The sequence below is a fragment of the Catharus ustulatus genome, chromosome 14, assembly GCF_009819885.2.
Source record: "Catharus ustulatus isolate bCatUst1 chromosome 14, bCatUst1.pri.v2, whole genome shotgun sequence".
NCBI classification, from domain to species: Eukaryota; Metazoa; Chordata; class Aves; order Passeriformes; family Turdidae; genus Catharus; species Catharus ustulatus.
Genome location: NC_046234.1, coordinates 16,722,181 through 16,738,075, shown reverse-complemented (window position 1 = coordinate 16,738,075; position 15,895 = coordinate 16,722,181). Strand labels below are relative to the sequence as shown.

The 15,895-nt window shown below is 38.6% G+C and overlaps 1 protein-coding gene across 1 annotated transcript in view; it reads left to right on the top strand.

Annotated features, from left to right (window-relative positions):
- CHM (CHM Rab escort protein) overlaps positions 1-15,895 on the top strand; it is a 48,980-nt gene that overhangs the window by 14,083 nt on the left and 19,002 nt on the right. Inside the window, exons 3-8 of the mRNA XM_033072373.2 lie at positions 294-366; positions 1,453-1,577; positions 5,223-5,661; positions 6,748-6,864; positions 7,496-7,616; positions 9,826-10,051. Of these exons, the coding sequence (XP_032928264.1) occupies positions 294-366; positions 1,453-1,577; positions 5,223-5,661; positions 6,748-6,864; positions 7,496-7,616; positions 9,826-10,051 (1,101 nt within the window). The remainder of the gene's footprint in view (positions 1-293; positions 367-1,452; positions 1,578-5,222; positions 5,662-6,747; positions 6,865-7,495; positions 7,617-9,825; positions 10,052-15,895) is intronic.

Below are 15,895 nucleotides of genomic sequence, written 5' to 3'. Positions count from 1 at the left end.
AAACAATATTGTCTCTATTTTCCTTTTCTTCACACCATCCATGTGTAGTTCTCAGCTTTATCCATTTACCCTCCAGGTAATTTGATTTTGGACTATAGTGTGTTTGGTCAGAGTCATACAAGGAGGAAAATTTTATTAAGTGTTGCAAAATACTGATTTTTATCTTTTCTGCATCTGAAAAATCTTGCCATGTAAAATGTTTTGAATGTATTAGACTTGGTTGTTTTTTCTTTAAATCTGGGAAAGCTGTCTTACCTGTCCAACAAGTTTTCCTTTTGTTTTTTTCTTTACAGGAGAAATTACTATGGTGGAAACTGGGCCAGCTTTAGTTTTTCAGGATTATTATCCTGGATTAAAGAAAATCAGGTAAAAATTTCCCAAATTGCTCCTTTTAGACCTCCTTAACATTGAATTTCTGTTCTTTGCATGATTTATTACAAGACAAATTACCTCCCTGCTTTTGCTCTTTGGTAATTTGACAGATCAAAGAGGTTTGTGGTTCCCAGCTTTCCTGGCTGAGCCTCACCCATCTGGCCTGGCAGTCTGAGGCTCTGATGTTCCTGCCTTGTCCATCTGATTGAGACCAGCCTGGTGCTCAGCCTCACTTCTGGGTTCTTGAGCTTAAAGAGAAGCAACTACACCTTTTTTTCAGTTCCTTTATGATAATCTGATCTTTTCCATTTCCTCTTTGGTTATTTTCTACTCTGTGGTGTTTTCTTGTTTGTATTCAGCTGATTCTTCTTTAGAGAGAGAAAAGTGGGTGCTGGATCCTGCCATTGAAATGTCCTGTAACCAGGACTAAAAGATAAATGCTGGTAGTGTATTTGTCAATGACCAAAGTTTCATGGAAATCTTCCAGGGAGGATATTTCTTCAGGAGATGGAGCACTTGGGCTGGGTTAGCACCTGGCTGCTGTGTTATTTACAGAAATGGTCAGAGCCTGTTGGGCTGTAGAAGATGGAAGTTTCTCAGCTCACACTCATGTCTGTTCTTTACACTGTGCTGCTTCCTGGCACAATCAGTGCCAGAGCTTCATATTCTATGAGTTCTGTTGTATGATTTAGAGATTCCTGCAATACAGATTAATACAATCCCCCAGATCACCAGGTTTGTCCATATGGTCTCCATTCAAAGAGTTTTGTCACAGAATCTGGAACTACCCTGGCTGTGGCAAACCTGTCTTGTAGGAGACTGTGTTCCAAGTTACATTCAACTCTCTACTAAAACCTGTATTTCAGATTACTAGAGCCAATGCTGTAGTGAAAATGATGTAATAAAGTAGCCAGCCTGACTTCTTTCTCTGAAAGAATATAAATAGAAAAAAAATTAGGATAGTTGAGGGGTTTTTTTCTTATATTATTAGATGGTACATATTATTTGTGTCTACAGAGACTTATAGTTCAAGAACAGCTTGCACAGTACAATATGTAATTTTATACTTGTTCTTTTAAGCAAAAGACAGATCTCAATGATGAAAGTGAAGACTGGAGAAAACTGATCCTTGAGGATGAAGAAGCAATTCCTCTTAGCAGCAAGGACAAAACCATTCAACACGTAGAAGATTTCTGTTTTGGCGAGTAAGTAGAAATGTAGAAATTCATAAAGGATTTTGTATGAACGATTAGGTGTGGGTAAATGATCATATTGTGCTTTTGGTTTGAAGGGTTTCACCATACTGCCATATTGCACATTGTCTCAAAAAGTAACCCTGGCCTCTGAAATGTTCCTCATGTCTTTGTTGAATCACTTCACTGAAACAGCCTGATCCTGCCAAAATGATCTCTCTGGATGCAGTGTAATTTGTTGGCCAACTTTGTGAGTTTGTGATTGACTTCTGAGTAGAAAACAGCACTGTTGTGTTTAGGAAGTACTAGGCAGTTATGCACCACCATCAATAAATTTTTCCATTCTTAATTTGCCTAAAAGTTGCTGTTCTCATAGTCAAAAGTTAAACTCCTAAATACCTGTAAAATGAACCACATGCAAAAGAACAGGAACACAAATGGACAGCAGGACTGTAACTATTAAATACTTCCTTGTGCTAAAATGATGAAATAGTATTTGCCCTTTGTCCTTTTATATGCAATGAATTTCACTTACTGAAGTTAAATCTACTGAATATGATTTTAACTAACTGAGCTGTGTATTTATTTATTTATTTATTATTTTTATGTTCTGGATTTTGCACTGAATTGAACACTCCAGAATTCCCATGAGGAAATTCTTTGAGATAGTTCTGTAAGTTTAACCTTGAATCCCTTAGAAAATACCACAGGTAGCTAAGTGAAATGCTGAGACATACTCTAGAGGAATACATATTTCTTTCTGTAAACATCATAAGTAGGGGAAAAAGGTGTGAATCACATAAATACAATCTGAAGGTCACAGACTGAGACCCAAGGTTCAGTGCTGCACAGTAACAGTGCTTGACTGGGTTGCAGATAAAATGGAATGCTTATTTTAAAGCAATAGCACTTGGATATTGTAATTGTCATCCTGTTGTCATGATACATGTTGTTCAGAACTAGCATTAAATCAGATGGAAAGGTTTCATAGTCTTAACTTTGTGTATAATTTCTGACTGATAGCTGCCCCCCCCTAGCACTGAGGTTTCACACTTAGATTATACTTAGGTAAAATTATGCTTCTAAACATTCAATTTAGCTCAGGTACAGTGCTGTCTGTCTTGGTCAGCACCAAAACACCCAGATCTCCCCAGGGGACAAGGATAAGATTAATAAACCTGGCAAAGAAAAAGTTCTCAAAACAACTTCAAACTTTCTGGGAGAGTCAATTACTGTGTTTCTGACAATTTACATGTTCTGCCTAGATTCTGTTGTTTTTGCTTAACTTTTGTAACTCCTATGAAGTAACCATTAAACATTTATTTTGAAAGAATAAACAGCTGGGTAGCAGTATAATATACACAGTGCAAATCTGAAATGAATGGCCTTAGAACAAAGTGCATCCATCAAAGGGAAAGAATACTGTGTCTACAACAAGCTGGATTGAAAAAAGGCAAATGGCTGAAAAATAAATAGTGAACACCTGTGCTGAATAAATTAACCAGCTGGTTGGCAATTTTTCATTTGACCTATCTGAAGGGGTTGCTGTTACAAGGCATTAATAAGACACATTCATTTTAAGATATTCCTTTGTTAGTTCCATTAATTGATGAATGGTGGAAGATAATATTCTAAATTTACACAACAATTTGTCTGCAGATGTATTATTTTTTTCTGAATTAGGAGAAGAATTGTCTGTACAGAAGTTCAATTTGAGTCATTTTTATAGACAGCTCTTACATTATTCAGGGATATTTGGTCCTATAGGAAGGATGTCATGAATTTAGATTATATAGAGTTTTTAGGCTCTCATTATAAAAAGTGTGGAGCTGCAAATCATGGAGATTTACCTATTCTTTAATGGGAAGTGAATAGAGATTTAAAATATGTAAATATTTCTGTTACACTGCTTTTCAGAGTGATATAGAAAAATACAGTGCATTATGAATCCAAATTTATTTTGATTTTAAAAAGTAATAATTAAGTATGTTTGAAATGAGATTGTTCATTGAGATTGGGAGAAGGTAGAAAACCTTATTCTGAAATTTTTTGTGGTAAAGATTTAGGATGAGTTAAGTAAAAGCTTCATTCTTAGATACTGAATTATTGACAAGAGCTTTTGCAGTTTTCACAAACACCATGTTCCAAAATCCTAAGAAAAAACCCAAAATCAAAATAGAACCCCAACATTTGACTTTCATTTTTATTTGTGGCAGAGATTACTTTAAAAAAAAAAAAAAATTTGACAAAGTACTTATCTTTCTTTGATATTTTATAGTTACTTAATGCTGGCAATCTGAAGCAAAAAGACATAATTAATGTACAGAAACAGCCTTCTCTCATTAGTGCTTCCTTGTAGCAATTCCTGTATTTCCCAGGGCAATATTTTACCCCAGTCATGAGTTAAGTGCTTCCTGGTGACTGTGCCCAAGCTGGGAGATCACTGCCAAACATTTCATGAGTCCATGTGAGCTCCATGAGTTCATAAATGAGGAGCAGTTTTTACAGGATCCCAGGTTTTTGTTCCTTTTTGAACAGAAATCCTGCCCCTGCATCCATGTGTAACCTGCAGGTGTGTGAGGGAGCATTTTGGTATCAGTGCTCAGTAATTCCTTGCTGTTCTGGGAATTCTAACCATCCTGTTAATGCTCTGTGTTTGCAGGTCACCTTTAAAATCATAGTTCATTAGTTTTCAGCCAAGATGAAATTGTTTATTCAGTGCATTAATGCCTTGTGGTATAAAGATAAAAAGATAGCTTGGAATTATTGCTGAACTGCTTTCACTTGCAATGACACTGATTTGATTCATCTCAGCTGCTAGTGTAAACTAAACCAAGTTCAAAAGTCCTCCTTTCTGAGGGAGGTGTCACTGAAGTTCAACATAGAGCAAGTAGATGAGATTAAAAGTGGAGGGCTGCTTCATAAGGGGAATTTTAAAGAAATGTGTGGAAAGGAAATGAGCTGTGCAGAGTAAATGTTATGTGGGAATGTGCCTCCTGTGACTGGCTGCCTTCAGCCCCTGCATGGATTTGGAGCAGCTGCATAACAGCACTGCTGCTTCAACAACTCATCAGAATGCAAGGGCACAGCTGAAAAAGGAATTTGAAAGTTTTACTTCAGGTATGGGTTGGAGTAGTCTGGTTCTCAATGGCCCTGCTTGGAATCATGGCTAAAGAGGAGCTTGGTTGTGTAAAGCTTGTCTGTTTTCTTCAGGACAGTATCTCAGCTTAATGACCTTAATGCATATTTGTATTTCAATTTCATGGTTTTTAATCCATAGGGAACACCTAATCAAGTTACTGGTTTTATTTCAAAATACTCCATTTCTGTTGTTTGTGTAGCTGTATTGTTTCACCTTGAGGGGCTTGATTTTCATTTTGAGATCCTTCTGAGTATATGTAAAGTAAAAACTCACATTTTTGTTGGCTTTTTTTTCTCCTCAGTAAAAAGTCCTCTTGGATTATAGCTTTGCAGCCAAAGAACCAGAGTTTTTAGTGGGTGGAACAGCTGATTTGGCCAGGATAAAGAAATTCTAATACTTTTCCTAGAAATGCTTGAGGTTTCTGTTCTGGCACCAACTCAAAACTTCAAACAAGTTTTTAAGACTCTTCAAAAAGACTTTTGCCCCCTCTTTTTCCCCTCTGTGTTTTTAATCAGTCAGGATTCAGCTGAAGGTGTTGAAGAAGCTGGTGCTCTGCCAAAGCTGCCTGTGTTTGGAGCCCCTGGTGCCCAGGGGGTTTCTGCAGCGTCGGAGGAGACTCCAACAGCGGAGGGGATTTCTCTGGGATCAGAGCAGAGTCCAGCAGCAGAGGGGGCAGAGAAAGAGAATCCAGCAGCAGAGAGCCCTGCAGAGGAGCCACAGAGCCCAGAGGCAGAGCAGGCCCCAGGCAGTGAGCCAGGGGCAGCTCCAGGGGATGGGGCAGGAACAGCCCCTGGCACTGGAGCCGCTCCCAGCGCAGCTTCAGGCGAGTCCGCTCCGGAACCGGCAAAGACGGAAACTGCACCCTCTGAAAACGCTGCCCAAGAGCCAAAGAAAATCACCTATTCCCAAATTGTTAGAGAAGGCAGAAGGTTTAATATTGATTTAGTTTCTAAGGTAGGAACTGAAATGACTCTTTCTGTGTAAGTACATTTACTTTGCTGAAAATGCTGACGTTTATTTTAAAAGCCTTCACGTTGAGACAGCACCTTTGAGGCAGAGTAGCCACTCTTGAGAAGTAAGAATTGTAACCCCTAAAACAAACATGAGCTATTTAATATGTCCTTAAGTGTTTTTTTACCAAAGAGATCAAAAAACACAGCTCAGAAATACCTCCATAAAAGTAAAATTTATGAAATACAGCACTTGTGTAGTACCAGCAAAATCTAAAAAATAGTGCCATTAAAACTTATATTTGTAAACAAGATAGAGCAATCTGCATGCAGATTTTTAGTCTTCTTAAAAGATAAAAAGTGTGTTTTGCAGCACAGGGAAGTTTTTCAAAGTTGAATACTTCACTTTTCATGTTGCGCTAAAAAAGATTTTTTAAAACTCTGGAAACTGAAAAAGAAACTCTTCGACAATCCATTCAGCTCTTTGTGAGGACACTACAGAATGCACTATTGCAAACTTCGAGTTCCAGTTGTGGGTCCTGCTTCCAAGCATCCTTGCAGTGACATCTTGAACAGCAGTCAGTGGGTAGCAGTTAAGCAGACAATGCTATTTAGTGTCCTTTTTATACTCTGGCTGTCCCAGTGTGGGACATGGTGTTCATTGCAGCAAATCCCAGAAATTCAGACACAAGAGTGGTCAGCAGGGCAAGGCCAGGAGTTTGTGCTGGGGTTTCCCTGGCAGGGAACACCAGATCAGCTTCCTTGTGTCCTCGTTGGTGTCCCAGGAAATCTTTACCCAGAAAATTCCTGTGTGATCTTGCAAAGTCTGTTCCTCAGGACCATGAGACTTTTCAATGCAGACAGATATTTTCAGTTCATAGTTACATTTCTGGCCCTTCTATATTTAATCATATATTTGTATCTCACAGCAAGATGATTAAATTATATGTGACTAAACCTTAGCTTGGGAGTTACGGGATTTACCTGTGACAAGGTTGACTCTTGGTTCAGGTGATTTAGGAAGCAGCAGGTGAGGATTTTGTTGGGTACTTCACTGATGCTCTTCACTCCCTTTCTCCTCCCTGTGCAGTTGCTTTACTCCCGGGGCCTGTTAATTGATCTCCTCATCAAGTCCAACGTGAGCAGATACGCCGAGTTCAAAAACGCCACGCGAGTTCTCGCCTTCCGAGAAGGGAAAGTAGAACAGGTATCAGAAAAGAATGTGCTGCATGGGCTTCATCTCATCTTCTGGAAATTGAGAAGCTTGAGATTGCTTTTTTGAGAATTTTGTGACAAGAAACTTAGTTATGATTCTAATTTAATTTCTAGAAGAAAAGGTGTTTGTATGTGTTATATAAAAATATTAAAATAATCAAACCAAGCTAAAATAAGGTTGTGCAGTTCAGTATATTGACATAAATCTTTACCTCAGGCTAAATGTTTAGGCCATTCTTCAGTTAATTCTTGATGATTCACAGATTTTATTTTCTAAGTTTCTGACATAGACTCAATTTGTGTTTATGTGACATACAAGAGAAGTCAGTGTGATAATGGCAACAGGAGATATTGGCACAGTTAATGCAAACTCTGGTCAGAGATGCAACTGAAATGAAGGGAAATAAAAAGGGGGAAGAGTCTGAAAGAGATTTTTTTAATATTCTTTTTGTGGAAAATTGGTAACTTTAGTTACAATAGAAAATAGGGGAGAGAAATAGGTAAGAAAATATAATTGAGAACAGTAATTTGAACTATTTGTTATTTAATCAGACTGTTGTTACTTGATGGTTTTACATTCAGAGTGTAGAAAGTATCTGAAATTATTAAAAAATATTTTGCAGGTGCCTTGTTCTAGAGCAGATGTCTTCAACAGCAGACAGCTCACCATGGTGGAAAAGAGAATGCTCATGAAATTTCTGACCTTTTGTTTGGACTATGAACAGCACCCTGAGGAATACCAAGGTAGTGTCTCACTGAGCAAGGCACACTCCCTTGCTGGGAGTTCCTGCAGGGAGGCACAGGCTGAGAGCTCTCCTGTGTTTTCACCTGGTTTATTTTTACAGATTCATTTTTAAAGTATGCTTTCACCTTTTTGTGACCTTTTCACTTCAGTGTTAAATTCCTCTACTTAAGCACTTGCTCTTCTAGTTCCCACATCATTTATTATTTACATTTTTCTTAAACAGCAAAATTATATATTACAGCAAGGTTGCAAAATGCTTTTTGTCATTTTTAAGTGTTTCCTCCCTTCCCCCAGGTATTTTTTTAAATAATGTGATGTATCTGAATTTTATGTCTGATTTTTTGGATACTACATAAATCTTTACAATGCCTTACCACAAAATCAGAAATGGAGAAAATGGGATTTTTTAACTATAAAAGTAAATGTAATTTAATGCTCTTTAGTTGTAGAGGGCAAGTTCAAAGTGCTTTTATCAACTGTTGGCTTATTTAGATGAGAGGAAATCAGAATAGATTTGAGCTATAATGTGTGAAGAATAACGAGCATCGGGTCAAAGAGGGAAATCAGCTTAACAGGAGGAAGGTGCTTTGGGTTTGTGCTCCTCAGGGTGCAAAGAATGAAGTGATGGCCTCAGTTCTTGGAGTCTAAATGTAAACTAAGGCAAAGAGAAAAAAAAATCTGTCAAAAAGAAATAGTGAGGAAAGAGGAGTACAAACAGCAGAGAAAATTTTTAACATATGCAAGAGGAAAACCAGTCAGTATCAAGATCTGGTAAGATTAAGAAAAGGAGAGTCTGTAATGAACTCCAGAAAATCCTGAAGGGGGAAAAACTCATTAGGCTGAAGTGGTTTATTGATTACAGGTGATCTCAGTTTGCTGCTCCTGGAAGAAATGGAGGTGCTCAGAGTGAGGATATTGGTGGCATTTAGAAAATTTAAGTAAAAAAAGGAGATGCCGCATCAATTTGAAATGAATCCATTGATTCATGTACCTAAATAACATTAGATTTATTTTACTTCCAGAGACGGTTAAACAGATTCTGTTCCTACATTTTAAAATAACCTGAAAAGTAATTGAGAATATTTTGAGTCAGATTAGGCTAATGTAAAAACTTCAGAAATTTAAAATTGCTCTTGATGAGATCATTGCATTCGTGGGAAGGCAGACTTTTAATAGGAAGAGTTCATGAGAGTGAAGAATTTTTTAAAAGCTTTTTTTCTGTAATATATGGAATTATATAAGAAGTTTGAAGTGAGGAAAACTTGAGAATTTTCTTAGAATGATAAAAAAACCCTGTCATTTTATGGCTTTCTGCATGGCTGTACAAAGAGCAGTAAGGTACATTTGTACTAAAGCAGTGGTTGAATCTCTAACAGGATATACAGCTTGATAATACTGGTCTCTGCATTGATGGAAGTGTTTCTGAATTAGTTAGGAATTTCTGCAGGACTGAAATAAGAGCAGATTTCTGAATAGTATGGTAGTATGCTATTGCTTAAATGCAATCTTTTCCTGGAGAAAAGTGTTTCAGTTATGAAGATAACTAAAGTTTTTCAAAGATGTATCAACGCCAATGTGCTTTAAACATCTCCCAGAAGACTTGTGTTTCTTTGAATTTCAAAATCTGCCAGTAATAATATTATTTTAAAGGGAAGATGGAGTCCTTGATCCCTTTCTACTCTCTGTCTCATCCACATTTGTTTGTTGCCAACAAGTCACCAAATTGAAATAAATATTGCAGCTTCTGATCTCTGGATTGTGGCACTGTGTGAGGGGCTTCTCTGAGCACAAATATCCAGTCCAGCACTGACAGTGTGGATGCAGCAGTTCTGTTCTGGAGTGAGTGTCATTTGGGGTAATTTACGGGAAGCAGCATCCCAAGGCACTTCAATGGATTTTTATCCACAGTTTCTCACTTTTCTCTCAGGATTGGGAAAGGGAGTTAGATCAAGTCTAACAGAATAAATAGGTGATGCCATTGGAGACCCATAAAGTGAGTTTGTGATATTTCGGTCTTCTGAGAAAACTCTATTTCTGGAAGTAGTTTTTCTAACTTCCATTGACTTGGGTGATCCATTTTGAGCAAGGTGTTTGTTGAAAAACTCACTTGCTTTTGTTTGCTGAAATCCACAAGCACTTGTTTGAGCTGAAGCAGAGGAGACAGTGCAGTGTTCCATGTGCTCAGTGCCTCGTGTGCTTTTCCCCCAGACTACGAGAGCAGCACCTTTGCTCAGTTCCTGCAGACAAGGAAGCTGACCCCCAGCTTGCAGCACTTCATCCTTCACTCCATTGCAATGGTGTCAGAGACTGAGAGCAGCACTCTGGAAGGTCTTCAGTCAACAAAAAAATTCCTGCAGTGCCTTGGCCGCTATGGCAACACCCCGTTCTTGTTCCCTCTGTATGGGCAGGGAGAGATCCCCCAGTGCTTCTGCAGGTAAGCCTCCCTTACCCAGACATGCATTCCAGAAAGGAAACCCTGGTGATGTTAGAGGTCTCCTTCACTAGGATAGTACTTTGCAACACTTTTCATTGCTTTACAATAGTGGTGTCTGCCTGTGAGTGAGTTAGTAAGTGCTAGGAAATGAGAAAGCCATAATTTAACCCATATGTAGCTGCCCCTTTTTAAATCTGACAGAGGAGAGAGACTCAGTGATATCTGTCCAAAAGGGTGACTGTGCATTTGGATATGCTGAAAAAATTTGTATGTGAGTCTTCCTTGAAGCTACCATCCCTGTTGTCAATTTGTGTTACTAATAATGCTGAGAATGCATCTGCTGTTCACAGGTAGATATTTAATAATGAACTGAAAGAGGAGAATGGTGCCATGTGTCCAGTTTACAATTAGATCTAAAACCTTTTTACATCAGACTTTTATAGAAACAGAGCAATTGATGTGAAATCATGTATTATATTCTTGGTATCATTTTGTAGCTCTCCCTAGACTACAAGGTTCCAACTCCTGTGAACTGAACAGCTGAGGAGATCCTGTGCAGCCCTGTTCCACTGAGCCACCACCACATTCTCACATCCCAAACAGCCCAGTTGGTTCCAGGATAAACCAAGATCCACTTGAGCCCCTTGAACTGTGGCAGTGACAGTGCAGTCCTTGCCTGGCTGCTGAGGTGTCCCTGGGTTCTGGCACAGAGCTGGTGCTGCTGCTTTTGGGGAGCATCAAGGATCCGTGTGCAGAGGGTGGGCGGTTTTAATTTCAGTTGTTTCCAACAGTTCAACTGCCTTTTAAAAGGCTGAGGGGCTTTTTTCATCTTTGCTTTTGCTGGCAAGCAGCCTTTCCATCTGCTCAATGTGGGTTTAATGTGGTAACCTGTAGGTCTGAAGTAAACATTAGCTCTGGGTAAAAAAAGCAGCTTTGCCTGGTGAGGCCAGTTTGTCTGAGGGATAAATTTGTACATCAGTTCTTTAAATAGCAGTGCAGGGTCTTACCTGCTTTGTTTGGTGCTGGACAAGTTCTGCTTTTTACATGTGTGCTACTATGAAATTGTGGTTTACAGCAGGTTGTTGGGTATTCCTGTTTGTCTCTGTGATAGATTCTGTTTCTCTTCTCCAGAGCAGTACTTAAATTCCTGCCAGAAGAATGGCCTTAGCAGCTGGAGCCTGCTTGGCTGGGGATAGGATGGATGCGGTTCTATGTTGATAGAAACATTCTGCAATAATTGTGCTCCATTCCATAGAAATGTTATATGGTACCATCTTCTTGTCTGTAGCCTTTCATCTGCTCCTTCAGCTGTGTTTATATGATGATTTAAAGAAGTGCAGAAGTACAAAATTAGGTGATTGAACAGACAATTTGTGAACAAGAATTGGGGTTAGGTAACTACTCTGGATACAGTTGTGTAACAGAACTTGTGGTTTTGGATATTATGGATGTCTGTGTCTTTACAGGACTTTATGTATATGACCAGCAGATTAATAAATCAGAATATTAACAGAGCCATTGAAGCAGTACAATTTTGGCAGTTCAGCCTTCCTTGGCTTCAAATACTTGGGGAAAAATAAATTTAATAATCAAAATTAAAATTTTGCTTGCTTTTTTTCCCTTGTAGATTCTTATGCATTTAACTTTTCTTGCATTCTTGAAATCCCTTCAGCTTAATTTTTTTATTTAATAACCAGCACATGCAGTTTTCTGATCTGTAACAGCAATATATATTTCAAGAGTTAGCAGTAGAGGTGTCTAGAAGTATTATAAGTGTTCTTATCAGAAAATCATTCTGGTGTTTTTCAGATGGCCTGAACTTTCTATTTAAGATCACTAGTTGCTGCATTTTAGGGGTTTTTTGCTAAAATGTGTAAGTTCTACAACAAAGAGGGTATTTTGAAGCAAATTCATCTATCAAACCAAAAAGTAATTATACTTTAAAAAGGTTTGTATTACAAACATTCTAAAACTTTAAGAAAAAATTGTCTTTTGTTTTTAAGAGAACAATTTAGAAGGCAACCATACTATTTTTTGAGATTAATTTTGAAAGGTGTTCTGCCCTGAGGATTTTCTTGCTCAAAGTGAGCCGTATCCAAAGAATCCCTCTGGGGCTGTGGAGTAAAGAGGCAATGGCAGAGCCTATAGATCACAGCCTACAGCTTTTATCACCAGCTTATCAGAGGAAGGTGTCACCTGGCCTGTGATTTCTAACCACTGTTCTATATTCTGCTGTAATGTAAACCTCTTAAGCGTTTCTTGCAGCCAGTTACACTGTGTGTTCTCATCAAGGCTACTGTTATAAATGGCACGCATGCATATTGATGGGAATGAGTCAAAGACATTTGTAAGTCACATCCTTGCATCCCAAATGAATCCTGCATAAACACCACAACCTTTTAGAAGTGCTGACGACACTCGAGTGAGCAGAAGCGCTCTCCCTTTATTGGTTTAAGCAGGGATGGTTTAGGAGAGAAAATTAAACTTTTATATCACTGTAATGTACATCCCAATATGGTGAGGTACAGATGTGAGGCTTCTGTCTCCATAAATTGGAGTCGTGGAACAAGGAAGGTCATTGGAGCCTCCTGCTCTCCTGAGCTGACAGGCAGCAAAACTTTCCTGGCCCTTAACAGCTTCCTTTGCTTCCTTCTTGGTACAAAACTGCTCTGACTCCTCCTCTAATTGAGATCTAGTAAAAGTCCATATAGCAATGTCTCATTCTTGAGGAAAACCCAACCAAGCCTTCACATCTGGTACTCTGTGTGTTTGTGAACATTCTGAATTTTGGGCAGAGCAGGCAAAGTTTCAGATCCTTTCCTCTGGACTCATGCAAATAGGAATGTGTAAATGGAATACGTTTTTTTCCTTGTAAACTTTGAGGGAATTGCTGACTGTCCACTGTGTCATCTCACCAAGGTTCTGCAGGTGACAAGTTGTGTCTCCTGTGTCTTTGAGTTATCCAAACACTGACAGATGGGTGGCAGTAGGTGCTGGGACATCCTTGGCTGCTTTGCCAGAGGAGTTGGTGATTCCCTGACTTTGGTTGGTTAATGATGTTCATTTCCTATAAACAGACTTTGCATTTTCCCATTGTGTATTCAGTGGGCAGTGTCACCCTTTGTAGTAGTCCCTACAGATTCTGGCTGAAATTGTAATTTTTGTCTCTGTGACAGTGACAGCAGTAATTTAGTGATGGAGGAAAGATCTGATTAAGACAGTTCCATCTCTTTCAGTGCCATATTTACAGGAAGATTAAGAGGCCAGGCTGAGATGAGATGGATAGTGTGATTGATTCAGAGGGTTCCTGTATATATTTAAAAATGAATAATCAGTTTTACCTTTACATGTGCACTATTATCTGCTACACATGTCAGAGCTTCTGGAGTAGTCTCAGGTCCTTCAAAATTCCCAATTATGTCCCTGTTACAGTCTAGGAAGGTTATAGTGGTCTGAATTCAGGACTGGCATTCAGATCTCCTGACTGCAGTCACTGATAAAAAATTGGGTACACCATGTTTTTCAGCTAAATCTATACATGAGTATCATGTCTCTGCATGTTAGCAAGATGCAGAGTTTTCTGTGTGTGAATTGTATGATTCAATATATTAATGAGAAATTCAGACCATGTTAATTCCTGGTGACAATCAGGTGTGACAGGTTTGAGTCTCAGCACATGTGAAACAACCATATGTGATTTAAAAAACATAGTGAGCTATGAGTTCAGTCCTCCCTTTCAAAATACCTAATTTTCATATTTATCTAGCTCTTACCACTTACAATTATTTCACTTCTTTGGACCAGAAAATGTAATTGGAATTACTGACAACTTATCACTATTCCTTGGGTTGTACTAAACTACTGAATAGTACCAGGAGCTGCAGTGGTGCTTTCCTCTTAATTGTCTTCACTTGCATTTCAGGGAAATAATAAAACTTCAAATGTAGTTTGGCCTTTAAAGACAAACTTGATACATTTCTTCTCACTTTGTTGGCAGATGAATGCAAAATGGGCAAGCAGAGTTAGCAGGATTGTTTGTAGGATCAGTTGTTTGTTTTTCCCTCTAAGGAGAAAGTCTTTCTTGGGATAAACATGAGGGAAGTGAGATAATCCATCATTCTGAGACCTGTTCACTAGTGATGGATGGATAGATTGGTAAAGTAACTCAATAATCTTCATTTTTTTCAGGTTATTCACAGATCAGTGAGCCTTGTCGTTAATGCAGCTATGGAATGCTTTTGTGTCCTTGCCCACAATATTTCTCAGAATTTGACAGGAAAAGACTTTTAATTTGGAAATAACCTTTGTTGTGAAATGCATTAAGTAGATGAAACATGGAGAATACCTTCCTATTTTAGATTTTATCTTCTCAGTGAGTGTTTGTCAATTCTTTGTTTAAAAAATTGCTTGAAAACATGAGAGCAGTTCTGCTCCTTGTTATTTCTAAGTAGAAATTGTGTTCTGCAGGAGTTTACACCTCATGAAGGCCTTCAGCCATTAGAATCTATCACATGGGATGCTCTGAATCATGTGGATGTTGTCAAACTGTATTGATTTCCCAGCCCTAACTAGGCATGGAGAAGTTTTCAGTCAAGAAATTGTATTGAGGGGTCAGACTTACATTGTCCTGCTCTCATTCTTGATCATCTTGGTTCATTTTAAAAACATATTTGGAACCTAAAAGTACAAAATGCAAATGCTGTTGAGATGCTTTTTCAGGGTTTAATAATTAGGATGGTGGTGATAATTGGAGGGAAATGTATCTTAATATATTATTTGGTATTACCTCTTAACCAGTCCCTTGACAAGGAGATTCCTCCCTGGTGTGGGGATGTGCCTGAGAATTCTGACTCAGACCTGAATATTTGCAGCATTATCAGGAGACCTGTGGAAATGATATGATTGTTTATCACTGGAGCAAATCTGAGGAGGCAAACTGCATTTAGCAGAGCCCTTTTTCATTAAATCCAAAGACAGAGAAAGGCAGCTTCTTAAACATGACAGAATTAGTAAAATAATCCTTGAATTTCATTGAGGGTTAAGAGAACTGGAATTTTTGTGTCTTTTCTGGAGGCAGAGAACACAGAAATGGGTTTTATGGATGAGCTAATGTTTAGTGACTGGCTCAAGTGCCTGGGTTTTGTGCCTTGCCCTGCAGTCCTGCTCTCCCCAGCTTTTCTGGGAGGGCAGAGCTGTTGTGTAATTGCAGCTGGATGACCTTGGGTGAGGAGCAGCTGCTTCTCCAATGAGGTCCATGGGGTTTAGAGCCAGGTGCCATCCTTCCACCTCCCCAGACAGGAGCCTTGGGAGTTCCTCTGCACTTCCCTGCTCTCACAGCAACACACAAACAACAGGACTCTTCTATTTCCTTTTTCTTCTTTTCCCTCTCCAGCTCTGTGGCAATTGCTTACAGTTGCCACAATGTTTTAACTGTAATTTTTAGGCCACTTAAACACATTGCCTGCTGGTCTCTCACCTAACCTTCATATAAATCTGAGTTCAGAGTCCCAGAGAGTGATTCTCAATCTTGATTCACGAAGAAGTTGGGTTAAGTGCAATATGCTTGAAAAAAATTGTTTGATAATGTGGTTAATTTTAAGAAACTGCGCTTTTCTATTGTGACAAGAGTCATCAGTAACATGGCACTTTTATCAGCAGTAAGCTACTGGTACTGCAGTTGTTTAAACTGCTGCCAGTTGAAATGAAAAGACAGATTAAACATGGTCTTATTTTTGTCAACAGATTTTCCTCAGGTTTAGAAACACCCTGAGAAATCAACACTTGCACAAAGCAAGGCTGAAATACAGAACACAGAATTTATGATGAATTAAGATTTTTATTGTG